At 42.0% G+C, this 18502-nt stretch overlaps 2 protein-coding genes across 9 annotated transcripts; both read right to left on the reverse strand.

The window, feature by feature from the left end:
* Positions 1-311: 311 nt before the first annotated feature.
* Positions 312-2998, reverse strand: LOC133888006 (uncharacterized). Its single transcript, XM_062328088.1, has 3 exons — positions 2527-2998; positions 1543-1673; positions 312-1408 (listed from the first exon to the last, which is right to left on the reverse strand). The coding sequence occupies exons 1-3, from the start codon at positions 2885-2887 to the stop codon at positions 1322-1324; spliced, it is 579 nt and encodes a 192-aa protein (XP_062184072.1). The 5' UTR covers positions 2888-2998; the 3' UTR covers positions 312-1321.
* A 133-nt stretch (positions 2999-3131) lies between these two features.
* On the reverse strand, positions 3132-10488 carry LOC133888005 (uncharacterized). 8 transcript variants are annotated; one of them, XM_062328085.1, is made up of 5 exons: positions 9285-10488; positions 8771-8854; positions 4835-8368; positions 4145-4324; positions 3132-3585 (listed from the first exon to the last, which is right to left on the reverse strand). In XM_062328085.1, exons 3-5 carry the CDS (start codon positions 5453-5455, stop codon positions 3427-3429), a joined length of 960 nt encoding a protein of 319 aa, XP_062184069.1. In that variant the 5' UTR covers positions 5456-8368; positions 8771-8854; positions 9285-10488; the 3' UTR covers positions 3132-3426. The 8 variants fall into 8 exon arrangements, with proteins under 8 accessions (XP_062184069.1, XP_062184067.1, XP_062184068.1 ...); XM_062328083.1 differs by having other exon boundaries at positions 4835-8959; positions 9150-10488; XM_062328084.1 differs by having other exon boundaries at positions 8771-10488.
* Between the last annotated feature and the right edge of the window lie 8014 nt (positions 10489-18502).

The raw sequence follows: 18502 nt of genomic DNA on the forward strand, positions 1-18502 counted from the left end.
TTTGCCATTTGCTTTTTACCTATCAATGTGGCTACATATAGATCGTTGATTCTTTCATGACAAGCAAAGACTTTGGACTCTACTGTATACCATACATGAATAATCAACAATGATGACAGCGTGTGGCTACATATAGATCGTTGATTCTTTCATGACAAGCAAAGACTTTGGACTCTACTGTATACCATACATGAATAATCAACAATGATGACAGTGTTTGCACGACTAAACAAACTGATGGTCTTAAAGACAGTTTAGATAGAAACTGCAAATATACTGATCACCGAGAGGTAAAGTATTATACATCATGTGCCTGTATATCCTGGAGATATTAGGACACCGACTTCCAAAGGTATGTACAGCAATCTCAAGCTCAGAGTTGCTCACATATCCATGGACCATTTCTTCCCTAAACTTGTTCCAGACCCAGACAACATGGTTAACCAACAATGTCATGCAACGGAGATACACAGATAAAAATAGAGTTAGTTTTAATTTTAAACACATGTGATCCAGGGCTTATCCTCAAGCAAGTTACGTGAAAATGACGCATGATCTCCATCATCAGTACCTGGTTAACAAATAAAATAATAGACGTGTCTCTAATTTTGTAAGTCAAAAAAGGTATAATGCTGAAAGTTGCAGCAAATTTAATGAAGTACAATATAGGCAAAGAGATAGATGCTGAAGTGATAGATGCGCTGGTCCCAAACTTTCGATGAGAGAGATAGATGTCGATTTAGGTGGAATAGACGTTGACGATCTGACTACACCGTCCAAGAACGCTACGCCTTAGCGATCGATATACCAACTCCAGAAGTTGTTCGTGATCTTTCGGAGCACGATCAACCTAACCACAAGGGTATTTGTTCCTGCAAGCAATCGAAGAACGAGCAAGAACAAGATGAACAAGCAACTTAATTGCGAATATAGATGAAGAGCACAATCTGAAAACAAAAGTGGTAGGGTTCCGAAAACATGTAATCGAGCAATCTAGCTGACACGCGTGTTTAGAAGGCGAAGTAGCAAAAGCTAGATCTATTCTATCAAAACCCAAACTCTAAAAGAGGATGCAGCTGTCTATTTATGAGATAGCAGAGGAGAAGTTTCGACCAAAACATAAGAAGCCGAATTGAACTCTAATATAAGGTCCAAGTTTGATTCGAACTGGAAAACAGACGTGACTCTCTTTAATGATTCCGGATAGCTCAGGAGGAATTTCGAGATGAGGCCAGATCTATCTAAAAGTAGACGAAATTATCTTTCCATCAAGTACTCATGGGCCCCGAGAATACTTCAGAATCAACAGTTATAGCCTTTATCATTTGCTGCTGTCAGGAGGGCCGAATCCAAATTGAACTCGCCTCCACTTATATACTTGGGCTTGTGTGGTTCTTCTCTCTGGTTCCTAAGGACAATAAAATCATCACAATAGTTAAATAGTAATCCATTCTTGTAAACATTTGTGGGTAACCTTAGGAACAAGTTCACCTGATGATTAAGTTGGCATGCTCGTGCTCGTGTTATTGGTCCTTCTATTACCTGTTCAGCGTGTTGTGTGGTAGGAGGAATGCATGTATCGGTGGAAAGTATGTCCTCATCATCCTCCCCTTCTTGCATTTGAGTCGTCCTCGACTCAAGCTCATCCTCTTCTCCCAAGTATGGCTTCAAATCTGCAATGTTAAAAGTGGGACTAACCCCAAAATCTGCAGACAACTCCAGCTTATATGCATTGTCATTAATCTTTTGTAACACTTTGAAAGAACCATCAGCTCTGGACATCAACTTTGATTTCCTCAATGCAGGAAATCGATCTTTTCTCAAATGCAACCAAACCAAATCTCCAGGTTCAAAAGTTAAAAACTTCCTCCCTTTACTGCCAGTAAGTTTATACTTAGCATTCATGTGCTCTATATTTTGTTTAGTGGTTTCATGAATTTTCAACATAAATTCAGCACGTTTTTCCTCATCAAAATTCAGATTTTCTGAAGATGGAAGAGATAACAGATCAATAAGAGCACGAGAAACAAAGCCATATACAATTTAAAAAGGGCAAAGCTTTGTAGTAGAATGCATTGAACAATTATAAGCAAATTCAATATGAGGCAAGCATTCTTCCCACATCTTTATATTCTCTGTCAAAACAGCCCTAAGCATTGTAGACAAAGTTCTATTAACAACTTCAGTTTACCCATCTGTTTGGGGATGACAAGTAGTCGAGAATAAAAGTTTAGTCCCCAATTTTTCCCATAATATTCTCCAAAAGTAGCTAAGGAACTTAGTGTCACGATCAAAAATAATTGTGTTTGGCACACCATGCAAGCGAACAATTTCAAAAAAAAATAAATCAGCAATATGGGTAGCATCATCACTCTTATGACATGGTATAAAGTGTGCATCTTAGAGAACCTATCCACAACAATAAAAATGCTGCCCCTCCCCTCTTTGTTCTAAACAGTCTTAAAACAAAGTCCATAGAAATATCTTCCTAAGGGACATTAGGAACAGGTATGGGTATATACAAACCATGAGGATTAAGTCGTGACTTAGCCTCTTGACATGTAGTGCAGCGAGCAACGAATCGTTCCACATCTCTTCTCATCTTTGGCCAAAAGAAATGACCAGCAAGGATGTCCTTCATTTTCTTCACACCAAAATGTCCCATCAGCCCACCTCCGTGCGCTTCATGTAACAACAACAAACGAATGGAACCAGCTGGAATGCATAGCTTGGTAGCTCTAAACACAAAACCATCACTAATGACAAATTTATTCCACGTTTTTCTCTCTTTACAATTCAGCAACACATCCTTAAAATCAGCATCATGCTCATATCGCTCTTTAATCGTTTCTAATCCAAAAATTTTGAAGTCAAGTTGTGAAAGCATAGCATATCGCCTACATAAAGCATCAATAATAACATTCTCCTTTTCTTTTTTGTGTTTTATGAAATAAGAAAAAGACTCAATGAACTCAACCCACTTCGCATGTCTACGGTTCAATTTTTTTTGACTGCGAATATGCTTTAAAGATTTGTGATCAGAGTTTATGACAAATTCTTTGGACCATAAATAATATTGCCATGTCTCTAAAGTTCGAACTAGAGCATATAATTCCTTATCATAAGTAGAATAATTCAAACTAGATCCACTCAACTTCTCATTAAAATATGCAACAGATTTTCCTTCTTATAACAACACGTCACCCAAACCAATTCTACTAGCATCACATTCTAGTTCAAAAGTCTTTGAAAAATCTGGAAGTTGGAGTAGTGGTGCACGTGTTAACTTATCATTCAACGTGTTGAAGGTGTTCTCCTGTACATCGCTCTAACCAAACGGTACACCTTTTTAGTGGAGCTCATTCAATGATTCAACGTGTTGAAGGTGTTCTCCTGTGCATCGCTCTAACCAAACGGTACACCTTTTTAGTGGAGCTCATTCAATGGTGCAGCGATGGTGCTGAAATCCTTCACAAAGCGGCGATAGAATCCAGCAAGTCCTAAAAAACTTCGCACTTGTGTGACCGTTGTAGAAATCGGCCAATTGTGTATCGCTTCAACCTTGGCTTGATCAACTTCAATTCCCTGTGGAATAACAACATAGTCAAGAAAAGACACTCGATCCGTGCAAAAAGTGCACTTCTCAAAGTTACCAAATAGGCGTGCAACACGTAAAGCATCAAAAACAGCACGTAAATAGCCACGATGTTCTTTTAATGATCTGCTATATATCAAAATGTCATCAAAATATACCACCACGAATTTACCAATGAAAATGCGCAAAACCTCATTCATTAATCTCATGAATGTGCTAAGAGCATTAGTTAAACCAAACGGCATTACTAACCACTCATATAGTCCAAACTTAGCTTTAAACGTTGTTTTCCATTCATCTCCTAACTTCATGCGAATCTGGTGGTATCCACTACGCAAATCAATCTTTGATAACACAATAGAACCACAATCTTTGAAAACATAATAGAACCACTTAATTCATCAAGTATATCATCTAACCTAGGGATAAGATGACGATATCTGATGGTAATGTTATGAATCGCTCTACAATCCACACGCATGCGCCATGTTCCATCGTTCTTAGGCATAAAAGGACCAGAATAGCACAAGGACTAAGAGACTCACGCACATATCTTTTATCAAGCAGTTCTTGCACTTGGTGTTGTATCTTCTTTGTTTCTTCCGGGTTGGTTCTGTACGGCGCACGATTCGGTAAGGAGATCCCGGGAATGAAGTCAATTTGATGTTCAATCTCACGGATTGGTTGCAGCCCTGATGGCACTTCCTTTGGAAAGACGTCAGTGTACTCCTACAAAAGATTAGCAACAGCAAGAGGCAAAGAAGAAGATATATCCTCAAGTGAAAACAAAGCTGCTTTGCAAACTAATGCATAGCAAACAAAAGTACTAGCATCCAATTCATTCATATCAGACTTGGTAGCAAGAAAACAAACACCTTTCAATTTAATCTCATTTTTCTTCTCATGAACAGATTTAGACTTTCCCGTTTTATGTTGCTTAAATTCCTTTGCTACAATCTGACTGTCACTCTTAGCATGCTTTTGATTGTTCTGTTTACTAGCTCTAGCAACTTCATCCTTTAAAATAGCACTAGGAGACATAGGATGTAACACAATTTTCTTTTCTTTATGCACGAAAGAATATTGATTAATTCTACTATGATGCAAAGAATCTTTATCATACTGTCAAGACCTACCTAACAACATAGAACATGCTTGCATAGGCACAACGTCGCAGTCAATAGAATCATGATACAAACCAATAGCAAAATACACTCTCACCAACCGTGTTACATTTACCTTGCCGATGTTGTTGAACCATTGAATGTAATATGACTGCGGGTGCGGTTTGGTGTTCAATGCAAGCTTTTCAACCATCTCGAAACTTGCTAAATTATTGCAGCTTCCTCCATCAATGATGATGCGACATGAACGTTCCTTGATCACACACTTAGTGTGAAACAAAGTATGTCGCTGATTCTGTTCCGCCTTCTCCATTTGTGCACTCAACACACGCTGCACAATGAGGCTCTCATAGCGGTCCGCATCTTCAGCACCAAAGTGTTCTTCGTCTTGATCATGACCATCTCCACTCCCTGCATGATCACCTGCAAGCATAGCATATGTATCTTCATCCAAATCACTAGCAGAAGAAAACTCACCATCATCCCGCACAATCAAGACGCGCTTGCTTAGACATTCCCTCTTCACATGTCCAAAACCCTTGCATTGATCACATTGAATATCCCTCATTCGCCCTGTAGATGCAACAGAAGAAGCGCTCTTTGCTGGTGTTGGTGCAGCACTCTTTGTAGCCTCGATTGCCCGAGAGGCAGAATTTGTTGTAGAAGAGCGTGGCTTGCTGTTGTAGGAGAAGACGCAGAAACACGGCTGGTTGGAGCAGCACTGCGCGGCTACCATGAACTTGCTCGACCTGCAGAAACATTAGTCCTAGTACTGTTGCGACGTCCCTGCACTTCTCTTTCAGCCTTACAAGTAAATGAAATAATCGAGTGACAGAATTGTATTCCTTGTAAGCTAAAATGTCCTGAATTTCATAATTCAAACCACCCATAAATCTAGACATAGCATCCTCGTCTCCCTCCTCTAAACCACAACGTAACATACTTATTTCAATTCTTGATAGTATTCTTCTACACTTTTACTACCTATCTCAATTGTTGCAATTTATGTAACAGATCACGCGCATAATATGAAGAAACAAATCTAGCTCGCATGATTCGTTTAAAAGCATCCCAAATTTGTGGTGTATTATTTGGATTCTTTCGACAATATTCACTCCACCAAACAGAAGCAAAATCAGTAAATTCACTAGTGGCAGCCCTAACCCTTTTACCTTCTGGAAAATCATGACAATCAAATTTTTGATCAACAGCTAGTTCCCATGTGAGGTAAGCATCAGGATCATATTTCCTATCAAAAGGTGACATAGTGAATTTAATCTTTCATAGTGATTCATCATTGTCACATACCTCGCGGCGTGGAAGTACAGGACCCATGCCGATGTGATTGAAACGTAATCGACGTCGATCACGTGCATCCACATCATCAGGCTCGGAGTCAGCGGCATAGTTGTCGTTGTTTGCTGCTACCTCGCTGCGCAAATCACCGTTGTTATTGCGAAGGTTGCCATTAGTGGCCGCAATGGTGTCAGCCACTGGAGGGGCACGACCCATCTCTTCTAAGCGCTTTAAAATCCCCGCGAGAGAGGTGTTGATCTCTCCAACAAAAGTCTCCAATGTTGCAAACTTGTTGTTTGCTCCAAGTCGTTCATTGGTCACTTGCACATCCTCATTCAGACCTTCTGTGTGCAGTCTAACTTGGCGTTCAAAGTGTTGTATGATGCCCCTGGTACGAGGAGAATGCGGTGGCGTAGCATTCTTCGGAGATCCTGCCATTGCTAGTGAAAAACCAAAAAAACAACACAGCAATAAAATCACAAAAATATGCCCTATGAACTACTCGAATGTGGGTATGTCAATTCTCTCTCTCAACCTGTTCAACCAAGCTCTTGTTCTTACCAGCTAAACAGGAGGTGATAGCAGCCGAAAAGATAGGAACAACCTCCAGCGAATGGTTGTATCGATGTTGCAGTCGCTAGTTCTTGTGAAGTAGTAGTCGTATTTGTGGAGCTCTAGGTAGGCTGAAAGTGTAGCAAGGAAAAACTAGAACCACATAAGTCAAAATAAGTTGAATAATCATTCAACGACAGTACTGTGCTGGTCCTAGGCTAGACCGTACTAGAGACGCGAGCCTAGGCACAAACGAAGTCACCAATCATAAACGAAATAGAAAACACAAGTACAAACTTTTGAATTGTTTTTTTTCTTCTTCGTCGTCTTTTCTTTTTTTCACTTTTTTTCTTTCTTTTTTTGCAGGAGCTCGAAATCCTCCACTAAAGCAAAAAGAACTCCCAAACAAACAACTCACAGCACAAAACTTTTTTTTAATAGGGGTATACTTCTGCTCTTTTTTTTAATTTGTTTTTTCAAGGATCTCACACTTGCAGAGATCTCACACTTGCGGATTACAACTCAATTTGTGAGCAGATGATGTAAATAAACACAGCGACGGTTCTGGTGGTGGTGGTGGAGAGGATTGCAGCAGCGATGGTTCTGGTGGTGGTGGTTGCAGTGGTGACACAAACGTGACTAGAACTCAAAACTCTAAAGGACTAGACGCTAAGACCAGCCTAGACTTCGCAGAACTAGTAAAAGGCACAACATGTTTTGGAACAAAGGAAAAAAACTAATCTACTATTTTTTTAGTTTTTGTGGACCGTAGGTAATGTAAAAAGAAAAACTAGGAGTCTCTCACCAATCAACCTGAAATCTAATACCACTTGATAGATACGCTGGTCCCGAACTTTCGATGAGAGAGGTAAATGTCGATTTAGGTGAAATAGACGTTGACGATCTGACTACACCATCCAAGAACCCTGCGCCTTAATGATCGATACACCAACTCTAGAAGTTGTTCGTGATCTTTCGGAGCACGATCAACCTAAACACGAGGATATTTGTTCCTGCAAGCACTCGAAGAACGAGCAAGAACAAGATAAACAAGCAACTTAATTACGAATATAGATGAAGAGCACAATCTGAAAACAGAAGTGGTGGGGTTTCGAAAACAAGTAATCGGGCGGTCTAGCCGACGCGCGTGTTTACAAGACAAAGTAGCAAAAGTTAGATCTATTCTATCAAAACTCAAACCCTAAAAGAGGATGCGGCTGTCTATTTATAAGATAGAAGAGGAGAAGTTTCGGTTAAAACACTGGAAGCCGAATTGGACTCTAATACAAGGTCCAAGTTTGATTCGGACTGAAAAACAGACGCGATTCTCTTCAACGATTCCAGATAGCTCAAGAAGAATTTCGAGATGAGGCCGAATCCATCTGAAAGTAGACGAAATTATCTTTCCATCAAGTACTCATGACCCCCCAGAATACTTTGGAATCAACAGTTATAGCCTTTATCATTTGCTGCTGTCAGGAGGGCCAAATCCGAATTGACTTGCCTCTACTTATATACTTGGGCTTGTGTGGTTCTTCTCTCTGGTTCCTAAGGACAATAAAATCATCACAATAGTTAAATAGTAATTCATTCTTGTAAACATTTGTGAGTAGCCGTAGGAACAAGTTCACCTGATGATTAAGTTGGTGTGCTCATTCTCGCGTTATTGGTCCTTCTATCACCTGTTCAGCGTGTTGTGTGGTAGGAGGAATGCGTGTATCCGTGGGAAGTATGTCCTCATCATGAAGTATTACAAATGAACCGGGAGAGAAGTATTCATTGGTAAACGTAAAGAGCCATACTAAACAGTAAGTTGAGTACATCAGAATCCTTAATGAAATTTGGGATATTTCTAAATGGAAATAAGACATGCTGAATATCAAGAATATTTTCATTGATGCACCAAGAACAAATTGATGTTCTACTGAGAAATGGAGGTCCTTTATATCCCTTATACAAAGTCCCAATGAAAATAACAGTGACAGGTTGATTTTATCCAGGCTTATATACCAGATCTTCATCAAATTCAGTAGCTGTGTTACTCTATAATGACAATAAAGCAAATGATTTATAGAATAAGTATCCCCTTCTTAGCATAAAAAATTATCATATAAGAACTCTGAAAGGAAAGAAGAAGAATTAAACAATTGATACTCCTGATCAATTCTTTGCAAAGAGCATGAAAAAAAAATCAATTGCTCACCGGTGGCACAGCTGAGTGACAACGCGGCAATGTATAAAAATCTGGAGCTCCCATAACCTACAATGGCGCTCCTTACATCGGGACCTGCAATGTATAAAAAGTCAAGAAAACAATGTCCTAAAACTTGATATTGTTAAATGATATTTTAGATCTAATTAGGATAACCCCTAAATTCCTTGCGGGTTTACACTGCAGGGAGCGTGCACAGATGGCAATGGCAGAGGAAGCAGTTGATCAGCGAAGGTAGCAACAAGGCCGCCGATTACAATATGCAGAAAACAAAGAGCAAATATGCTTACATCAACTAAATGTACTCTGCAGAAAAGAAAAGAAAAACAGCAACCATCCAATTTAAATCAAGAAATTGAACTAAGAGCACCTAGACAGGTAGAGCTAGAGAGAGTAAGGTACTATCGATGTTCTCCTGAAGAGGTTGGATTTTTTAGCGGCAATAGGTATGCAGCGGCAATGTACAGCGACGGCAGGAGAATTGGATCGGTGGAGGCACACACACCTGGCTCTGGAAGTGGCCGCCGGCCTGGTTGAAGATGCCGATAGACTTGCACTGGCGAGTGGGGAGCTCTAGGGGGTGCCATCGTTTCCATAGCGGTGCTCGTCGTACTCGGACACGCGGTGGCGGTGCCCGTGGCGATTAGTACCATGCCTAACGCTGAGGTGGGCAGAGGAGCGGAATGGGTTTGGGAATGCTGGCATGTCGCGTGGAGGGAGGCAACTGGGCGGCTAGCCACACCACGGAGAGGCGGCTGCGCTGGGAGAGGCGCGTCCGGTGGGGCTTGTGTGGGGAGAGCCAGTTGATGGCGTCGTCGTGGAGGCCGAGGGCGGCGGGTGGCAGATTCAATCCTCTACGCCGCCACCTCAAGTCCTCCACGCGCACCGCTGCCATAGCGTGGGCCTCCGCCGTCCAACTGCACCATCGCCGTGGAAGCCGAGGGTACGCCGCCGCTGTCTGCCCACGCATGCTGCCACCGTGGAGATCGAGAGATGCCGGCCGCTGTGGGAGCTTGTCGGAGCCATCGCCGCCGGTGATTCCGACCCGGGATCAATGGAAGAAGGTTAAGAACGTGATGGGGAACCCGTTTGAGGCATTACCAGCCGATGGCGACGGGTGGGAGGCAGTCGGCGACGTGTGGGGAGGCGGCGACGGCTCGGTCGCCGGTGAAGCCCGCGCCGGCAACGCAGAGGAAGGGGAAAACCGCGTGCCTAAGCATATGGGAACCCTGGGTGTGCTCACCGTGATGTGATTTGGGAGGGAGAGTCTCGGGTGGTGCTGGTTGACGGTGCGGTGGCAGAGGTGACGGTCGGACTTGGTGAAGAAAGGGATGGGACGCCCAAATCCGGCTGGGAAACGGCTAGATCCGCTCGGGAATCGGTCAGAGTGGTGACCGGCGACCTCCTTCCTTGCTTCCCCGGGCTCGGGGCTCGCGGACCTGGGCCTGGGCACGTCGGATTTTGGCCGGCAGCGCTCCGTGGATCTGGACGAATTGCGAAGACGGCTCGCGCATCGGGGCCGAGGCCAGGCGCTCGGCAGCTAGCGACAGTGTGGCGGATAGGGCGGAAGGCAGGGCATGCTCCGGCGGCTCGCGGTAGGGATCGAGACGGGGTGTGAATCCGGTGGCTCGCGGTAGGGATTGAGACGGGGCGATGGTTCCAGAAGCACAGGGCAGTCGCGATTCGCAAAGATGAAAGGATGAGGACCACCGTGATCTATACGACCCGCGAAAACACGTGATGATCCGACGATGATGCTTCACTTCTGGCTTGATCCGACGGCTGGCGTTTTGCTGTCAACGTGGTGCGATGTCGGCTCAGAACTCAGATTTCTGTTGCGAATTCGGTAAAAGAGATTTGGTCCGAAATGGGAAGGAAAACGGGTCCAGAACGTGTATATTTGATGAAAATTATGACCGTAGCCAAACACGTCTAAGAAGTCACTGGATGGTTATTCAAGTGTCATTGGTCATATTGGTGCTTGATTTAAGTGATTCGCTCCGATTTAGATGAAATGGTACCGAAAATATATCCAAAACGGGTGGATTTCATAGAAGTGATAATTGGAGCGAAACACACCTAGAATGCAACGTACGGTCCCCCTAAGTGTCGTAGGTCATGCTGAAGCTTGATCCGGGTGATTCGCTCTGGTGGTTCGAAATGAGACCAAAAATGTTTCTAGTACATGTGAATTCACAAAAGTTATGACCAAAGAGGAACACAAATAGAACGCATCAGATGTCCTTCTCAATTGTTGCACATCATATTGGAGCTTGCTTTGGTTGATTTTGCTCCCGTGTTAATTTGGTCCGAAACGGGATAAAAAATAAATCCAGATTGACTGGATTTCATGAAAGTTATGGCCCGAGAAAAGCTACGAGGGAACCGTTCAAACAGTATTCTAATTAATCACCAGAAGGATTATTGTTCACAATCATAACCTCGATGATTAACCAGAATACCATTTCAGTAGTCCCGACACGTGTTTACTTTCAGATCAGAACGCAAGCCTTTACAACATATAGCATCACAACACAGCTTAAGAAAAAGCAAGTAATAAAATTACATTACAAATTCTTAAGGATTTATCAAGTTATTACAAATTACAGTAAAATAAAGTTAAGAGGAGACTAAAACATGCTCAACTCCTAACCTGCAAAAAAAACTATGCAGCGGAAGACTAAAACTATACAACAAAAGCAGAATAGAGTCACATACCCTTAGGTTCCATCGCAAAAGCACGCCAATAGAGTAGAATGCACTACTCATACCCGCCACCATCCTTGGCAGGCGTGAAGTAGGCAAAGACCAACTCCTCATCACCTACAAAACTGGTAGAGCAGCTGAATACGAAGGTACTCGCAAGACTTAATTAATAATGGGCATCTTATAATTAGGCTGACTCCAAAGATTATGCATTTGGATGTTAGCAAGCAAACTGCCACATGGTTGAGCACCTAAACTTAACCAACAACAATACCACTATACCCTGCAAAGATACCACTATACCCTGCAAAGACTAACTATATATAATTGTAACTGGAACCATAATGAACATAAATGTAACACGAACCATCTCCACCATAACCAACCACAATCTACAATGGAACTCTACGATGGTGCGTATGGACAGAAGGCATGCTCATGACCGAGAGCGGCTTTAGAAATGTTTTTACATCCTGCATGAGGATACTCCTTTACCCATACAACACAAGAACCATTCAGCTTGTGCCACCTACTAAAGTGCACACAAGAGGTACTCGTGACAACTTTTCCCAATAAGGGCCTGTTTGTTTGAGCTTCTGCTTTTACGCTTTTCTAAAAAGCTATGTTTTTAGCTTGTTTGAAAAGCTGCTTTTGGAAATAGGTTATTGGCTTCTATAACAAATTTTTGACTTCTCAGCACATAGCTTCTCAGAAAAACGTATCTCAGCGAGCTTCTCAGCTTTAGTCTATTTTCCTCAGAAGCAATCTTCTGGCTTCTCCAGAAGCCACTTCTCCAAAATCCCATTTGTTCTTACTTCTGGCTATTGGCTTCTGCCAGTAGCAGAAGCAAAATCAGAAGCAGAAAACAAGCAGGACCTAAGTCCCAACCATTTGATACATGCATCGCTCAGCGCGGTGGTATCTAGAATTACTCTCGGAGAAAACTAGATACCTCTTCCAAGCTCGCCCTCACACCGTCGATGTTCAGGCCCAAATGATCACAGCTACAAAGGTATTCGGCTCGCCTTACCATTAGATCGGCATGTGGTGAGTACGATAAGTGATTAAACCAACGACAGCCAACGATCGGTGCTTAACCGATGCAAAGCGGTCTACGGTATCCGGGCTCCTTCCCTGAATTACCTCAGGAACCTCCTCAAGGGCAGATGATACCTCTAACACCGCTCACATCTCGTCTCATGCTCACCACTCATCAACTCATCATCAATATCATTGTGTAAGTAATTATTAAGCCTATACTCGCGAATGATGAAACATTTCACCGTTCGACTTCTACCGTAAACCTATGCAATACTAAACAAATCGTATCACATTTTAAGTTAGACATAACATGATTATGCTCGGGCTACAAGGATATGGATTGACAACAATTGAAGGAAAAGATCATGCATCTACATAGGTTCTACCCATCGTATTCCAATATCGACTCAAACTCATGCATACATATATAAGGCATATTTATCAATTTATACCATACGAGATCCAAAGTATTGGAACAAATATGCTTAGATGCTTGCCTTGCTGCAACACTCACAAAATTCGGGGAGATCGACGTCATCTTCAATCATCACTGGGTCACACCCCGTTTCTTCGCTCACTAGAGAAGAGCTGCAATGATGAGTACTATTGAAGTGCAACAATGCATGCCACAATATGCATAAAAACATGTTAGATGTGCAAGACACACGAATTATTGTCACACTAAGCGATCTAAATGAAGTCGAAAAATATCAGGAGGCCGGAGTATCCGGGTTTCGGAGCCTCCAGGCCAACCTCCGGGAGAGGGTTCGCTATTAGCCATTTTTTATTTAACTCGGAACCTCCGGGTTGGTCCGGACTATCCGGGTTGTGCCGGACACTCCGGGTGAGGCTCTAGGCGGGAGTGCTTGATTAAATCAGCCGGTTTAACCCAGACCCTCCGGGCTTACCCGGATTATTTAGGTGAGGCATACTTAGACATTCTCCAAAATTTCCCTCGGGCGATTCGACTCGCATGACAAATTTATGCTATAGAAACATGTATATGTCATATCCAAAGGACTCTAGACCCAACTTGCACCCTAAACCCCAAGGATTTTTTTAATACAATTCAATGGGCTTTCTCCTGTTGAACCCGGAGTATCCGTGCTGCCCTAAACAACCATTTTCGAGGGAATTTTGTGATCGATTTGATTTGCGAGCCTCTCCAAGCCTAAGGGAAACATGCTAGGAGTAGTTCAGGGAGTCTGGAACTCACTCATCAACGTAGCAACACGACTTCATAGCTTAAATTCGCCCAAAACTATATTTTACTCCAAAAACTCAAGAACATCTAAAGAACTCAAGAACAACTTGATTCCTCCATGAAAACCAGAACGAATTGGATAGATGAGTCGCTCATAAACTTGTGATCATGTGGATACAACATGCATACCTCAAATTCTTCTCTTGAGATCAGATTTTGGGGAGAGGGAGAGAATGCTTGAGAGAGAGTGAGAGGGGGAGCTCCTCCCTTGCTTTGGCTAGCTAGATACGGAGAGGGAGGCGTGGGGGAGTGAGGGAGAGAGAGAGAGGGAGCAGGTGGCTGCTGCCCCTCTAGGTGGTTAGGGTGATTGGCCCACATGTGGGGCCACAATGTTAAATAAATGGTCCGTTTTACCTGTAAATTTCATTATTTTCTCTCGCGAATTCATTTATCTCATCCAATTCACTTTAGACGAATTGCATTAGCGTCCCAAAATAAAATTACACAAAATTAAATATAATTATTAAGAAGCGTGATTAAGCTCAATTGCGTAATTAAGGATTTGGGATGTGACAAAAACGTTCCTAAAAGGCATTGGATGGTCCTCGTAGGTATCATAGGTCATGTTGGACCTTAATCCAGGTGATAAGCGCAAGGTCTTAATTTGGTCCGAAACGTGTGGATTTGACGAATGTTATTACCATAGCGAAACACGCCCAATAGTCACTAGGTGGTCATCCCAAATATTGTAGGTCATGTTGGAGCTTGATCTTGGTGATTCGCTCTAGTCTTAATTTAGTCCGAAACGGGACCGAAAACATGTCCAGAATGGGTGGATTTCACGAAAGTTATAGCTGGAGAGCTGGAGCGAAACACACCAAGAAGGCACTGGGTGATCCTCCGAAGTGTTGTAGGTCATGTTGTAGCTCGACCTAGGTGATTCCCAATGGTTATAATTTGGTCAGAAATAGGACCAAAAATAGGCTAAGAACTTGTGGATTTCACGAAAGTTATGACCGGAGTGAATTGCGGCAAGAACGCACTAGATGCTCCTCCTAGGTGTGGTATATCATGATGGAGCTTGTTTCTGTCAATTTATCTGTAGTGTTAATTTGGTCCATATCGTGACCAAAAACGGGTCCAGAATGAGTAGATTTCACGAATGAGATGACTGGAGCGAAACACACCCAGAAGGCACCTGATGTTCCTCCCAAGTGTCATAGGTCATGTTAGAGCTTGATCCGGGTGATTCGCTCCGGTCTTAGTTTGGTTTGAAACGAGACACAAAACAGGTCCAGAACGTGTGTATTTCAGGAAAGTTATGATAAGAGTGAAACGCGTCAAAAACGCACCAGATGGTTCCTCTCTAGACTCATACATCATGATGGAGCATGTTTTGGTCTATTCTGTCGTATGTTAATTTCGTCCAAAATGGGACCAAAATTGGGTTCAAAATGGGTGGATTTCACGAAAGTGATGATCGGAGCGAAACGCACCCAGAATGCACCGAACGTTCCCCCTAGGTGTCAAAGGTCATGTTGGAGCTTGATCCGGGTGATTTGCTTTGGTCTTAATTTGGTCCAAAATGGGACATAAAATGTTTCCAGAATGTGGATTTCACAAAAGTTATGACCGGAGTGGAATGCAAACAGAACGCACCAAATCTCCTTTCCAATTGTCACGCATCATGTTGGAGCTTATTTTGGTTGAATTCACTCCGGTGTTAAGTTGGCCCTAAATGGGACAAAAAACGGATCCAGATTGGGTGGATTTCATGAAAGTTATGACCAGAGAAAAACACACCCAGACGGCATTGGATGGTCCTCCTAAGTGTTGTAGGTCATATTGGAGCTTCATCTGTGTGAATTGCTTCGATCTTAATTTGGTCCGAAACGGGACCGAAAACGGGTTCCAAACATGTGGGCTTCTCCAAAATGGGACCAAAAATGTTTCCAGAATGTGTGAATTTCACAAAAGTTATGACCAGAGTGGAACACGAACAAAACACACTAAATGTTCCTCCCAAGTGTCGTATATCATTTTGGAGCTTGTTTTAGTTGATTTTTCTCTGGTATTAATTTGATCCAAAATGGAACAAAAAGGGATCTAAAACTGGTAGATTTCATGAAAGTTATTACAGGAGAAAAACACACCCATAAGGTGCTGGATGGTCCTCGTAGGTGTCGCAGGTTATATTGGAGCTTGTTCTGAGTGATTCGCTCCAGTTTTATTTTGGTTCGAAACGGGATCGAAAATAGGTCTAGAACGTGTGGATTTGATGAAAGTTATGACCATAGTGAAATGTGCCCAGAAGTCAATGGATGGTCAACCCAGGTGTCATAGATCATGTTGGAGCTTGATTCGAGTGATTCGCTCTGATCCTAATTTGGTCAGAAACGGGACTGAAAATAGGTCCAAAATGTGTGGATTCGCGAAAGTAATGTGATGCGGATATCTGTACCAATCATAGATTACATGTTGTTCTGTCAATTATGGTGAATCCTTCAAATACTTCTAAACAACATGAACTCACTAAAAGAGTTGAAAGCATCTCCAACGCATATAAAGAACTTACGACACAAGCTTGTCAACGGAAACTTCAAAATAAGATTTGAATGCTGAGAAGCTTGGATGTGCAAATATATATTGTGGACCAAATGGAAGGCAAGGGACACATATATGGAAAAGATATGGTGTCTACCTTCCAACAAAACAAACGACACAAGATTTGGATCATTCTATAAGGAGTTATGCAATTTTGAATGCATGTTGTGTGGGCTGTCTAGAACAATGCGTGATACTTGTTGATGTGGATAAAGCATAAATCTAGAGGTTTCAAGGATTTCAAAGGCATGGCAGTATCTCCTTGGCAAGTCCCACAAGGGCTCAAATCAATACAACCACAGACAAACAACATAAGGAAGAGTCAATTCAATTTGGACTCGGATTGGTGCAGCCAGATGGACGCGGATCAAAAGTTCCATAACTCCCTCATACCGAGTCGGTTTGGGCTCTATAGGTATACGATGGAAAGATTATCTCTTAACCTTTCCAATGGATCTGGTCCTATTTTCACATTCACCGTGAGTTGGCTGCAGTCATCACAACAATGCGTCAGATGTAACTTAAGTTTTCTATTTTGTTTCATATTCGAGTCCAAGTCAGTCTCAACTGACCAAGGGGCTATATAAACTCATGTATGCAACCTTTTAGGTAAGACCATGTTTATTCTACAGAAAAACTCACATCAATTTCTCTCGTTCTCATCTAGGGTTTAGCCTCTTGCAAACAAATAACTAGATAGGGAATTGGGAGCTGTCATCGATAATTCTTGCTGTTCCGCTGGGAATTGAGGGAGCAATTCATCCACTTCTGCATGGTCTAGTGGATTAATCCATCATAGCGTGTGATTCTGTGAATTTGAGGTGAAAGGCATCTTGCACGGGCAGTGTGTTGTTCATTCACTTCATCGGGTTTCACGGTGAATCTAGATTCGATGTTAAGAAGGTCGGGTGCCCCGCATCATCTTGGTATTCAGAGCACGGTTGTCTCGGTATGATCTTTTACCCTTAGCTACATATTTGTTTACTCTCCTATACACAAAAAGCCAAAAAAAATCTAGCCCATAGTTTGCAATTTGTTATTTTGTGAGTTTTGTTAGGTTTTAATCCATTAGGTCGTGTTTAGTTTGCTGATCATTAAACGATTCATGTGTTCGCTCTGTTGTTCATTGTTTCAATCAATTCTTGCTTCACAATTAGGGTTTGTTGTATTGATCCCATATTTGTTGGTTATTAGTTGGTGCAAGTTTTTGGGAGAATTTACTCCACAGCCCTAGTTCATCCTTGTGAAACAGCCATAACATGGTCATACAAAGTCCAATTTAGGTGTTTTTATACTTGTTCAATATTTTTTTGTCTTGTCAAGTTTCTGTCTAGTTTTTTTATTCTGGGTCCATAAAACAACAAGAAAAAAAATTAGTTAACTTGATTCCTTCCTTCTCGAAAACTTTGATCCATTTGAGACTAGCTATAGGAAGTTCTCTGGGGCTTTGCACAATTGCATCTTGTGAATTATCTGGATCAATAATTTGGTGTGTTGACCATAGTAGCAAAAGTGAAAAAAATTTATACAAAAAGGAGATTAAAGTGTTGTGGTCACTACATTGATTATCATTTTTTGCTACTGATCACAATTATCTTGTTATCTATATTGTGCAAATCTTGTAGCCCTGCTTTGTCGTTTGAGCAACCAGCTAGCGTCTCTCCATATCTTTTGCAACATGAGCTTCTGTTGATTGATTTCAGATTGTATAGCTCCTTCCTTGGTTGCATTAAGATCCATTATCATTGTGTGTGTGAGTTGCTTAAGCTTAACTTATATCTCCGGTTAGCAACTAGGCATTGAGTTCTAGCTTGGATTACTACTTAACAGAGCAACACCTAGAATCATATTTGCTTGGACAAACACTAAACCCTCCAAGCTCCATATATTTACTACATGTCACCATTGAGTTCTCTACTACCATCACCATTGAGTTCTCTACTACCATTGGAGTTTGATCAGCCCATCGTCTCAAAAAGGAACAAATGGCAGGTCAAAAATTTGTAGGACTTCCGTTCTATGGAAGCAATGATCCTGAGGAGTATATTCAGTGGGAGGAGCGGATGGAGAAGTTGATTAAATTTGAGAAGATTTCTAAAGTTTTAGAAGTTATTCAAGTCACTATGGGGCTTGAAGACTATGCTTAAACTTGGTGGTAGAAGTTTCGT

The sequence above is a fragment of the Phragmites australis genome, chromosome 13 (assembly GCF_958298935.1).
Source record: "Phragmites australis chromosome 13, lpPhrAust1.1, whole genome shotgun sequence".
In the NCBI taxonomy this organism is placed as follows: domain Eukaryota; kingdom Viridiplantae; phylum Streptophyta; class Magnoliopsida; order Poales; family Poaceae; genus Phragmites; species Phragmites australis.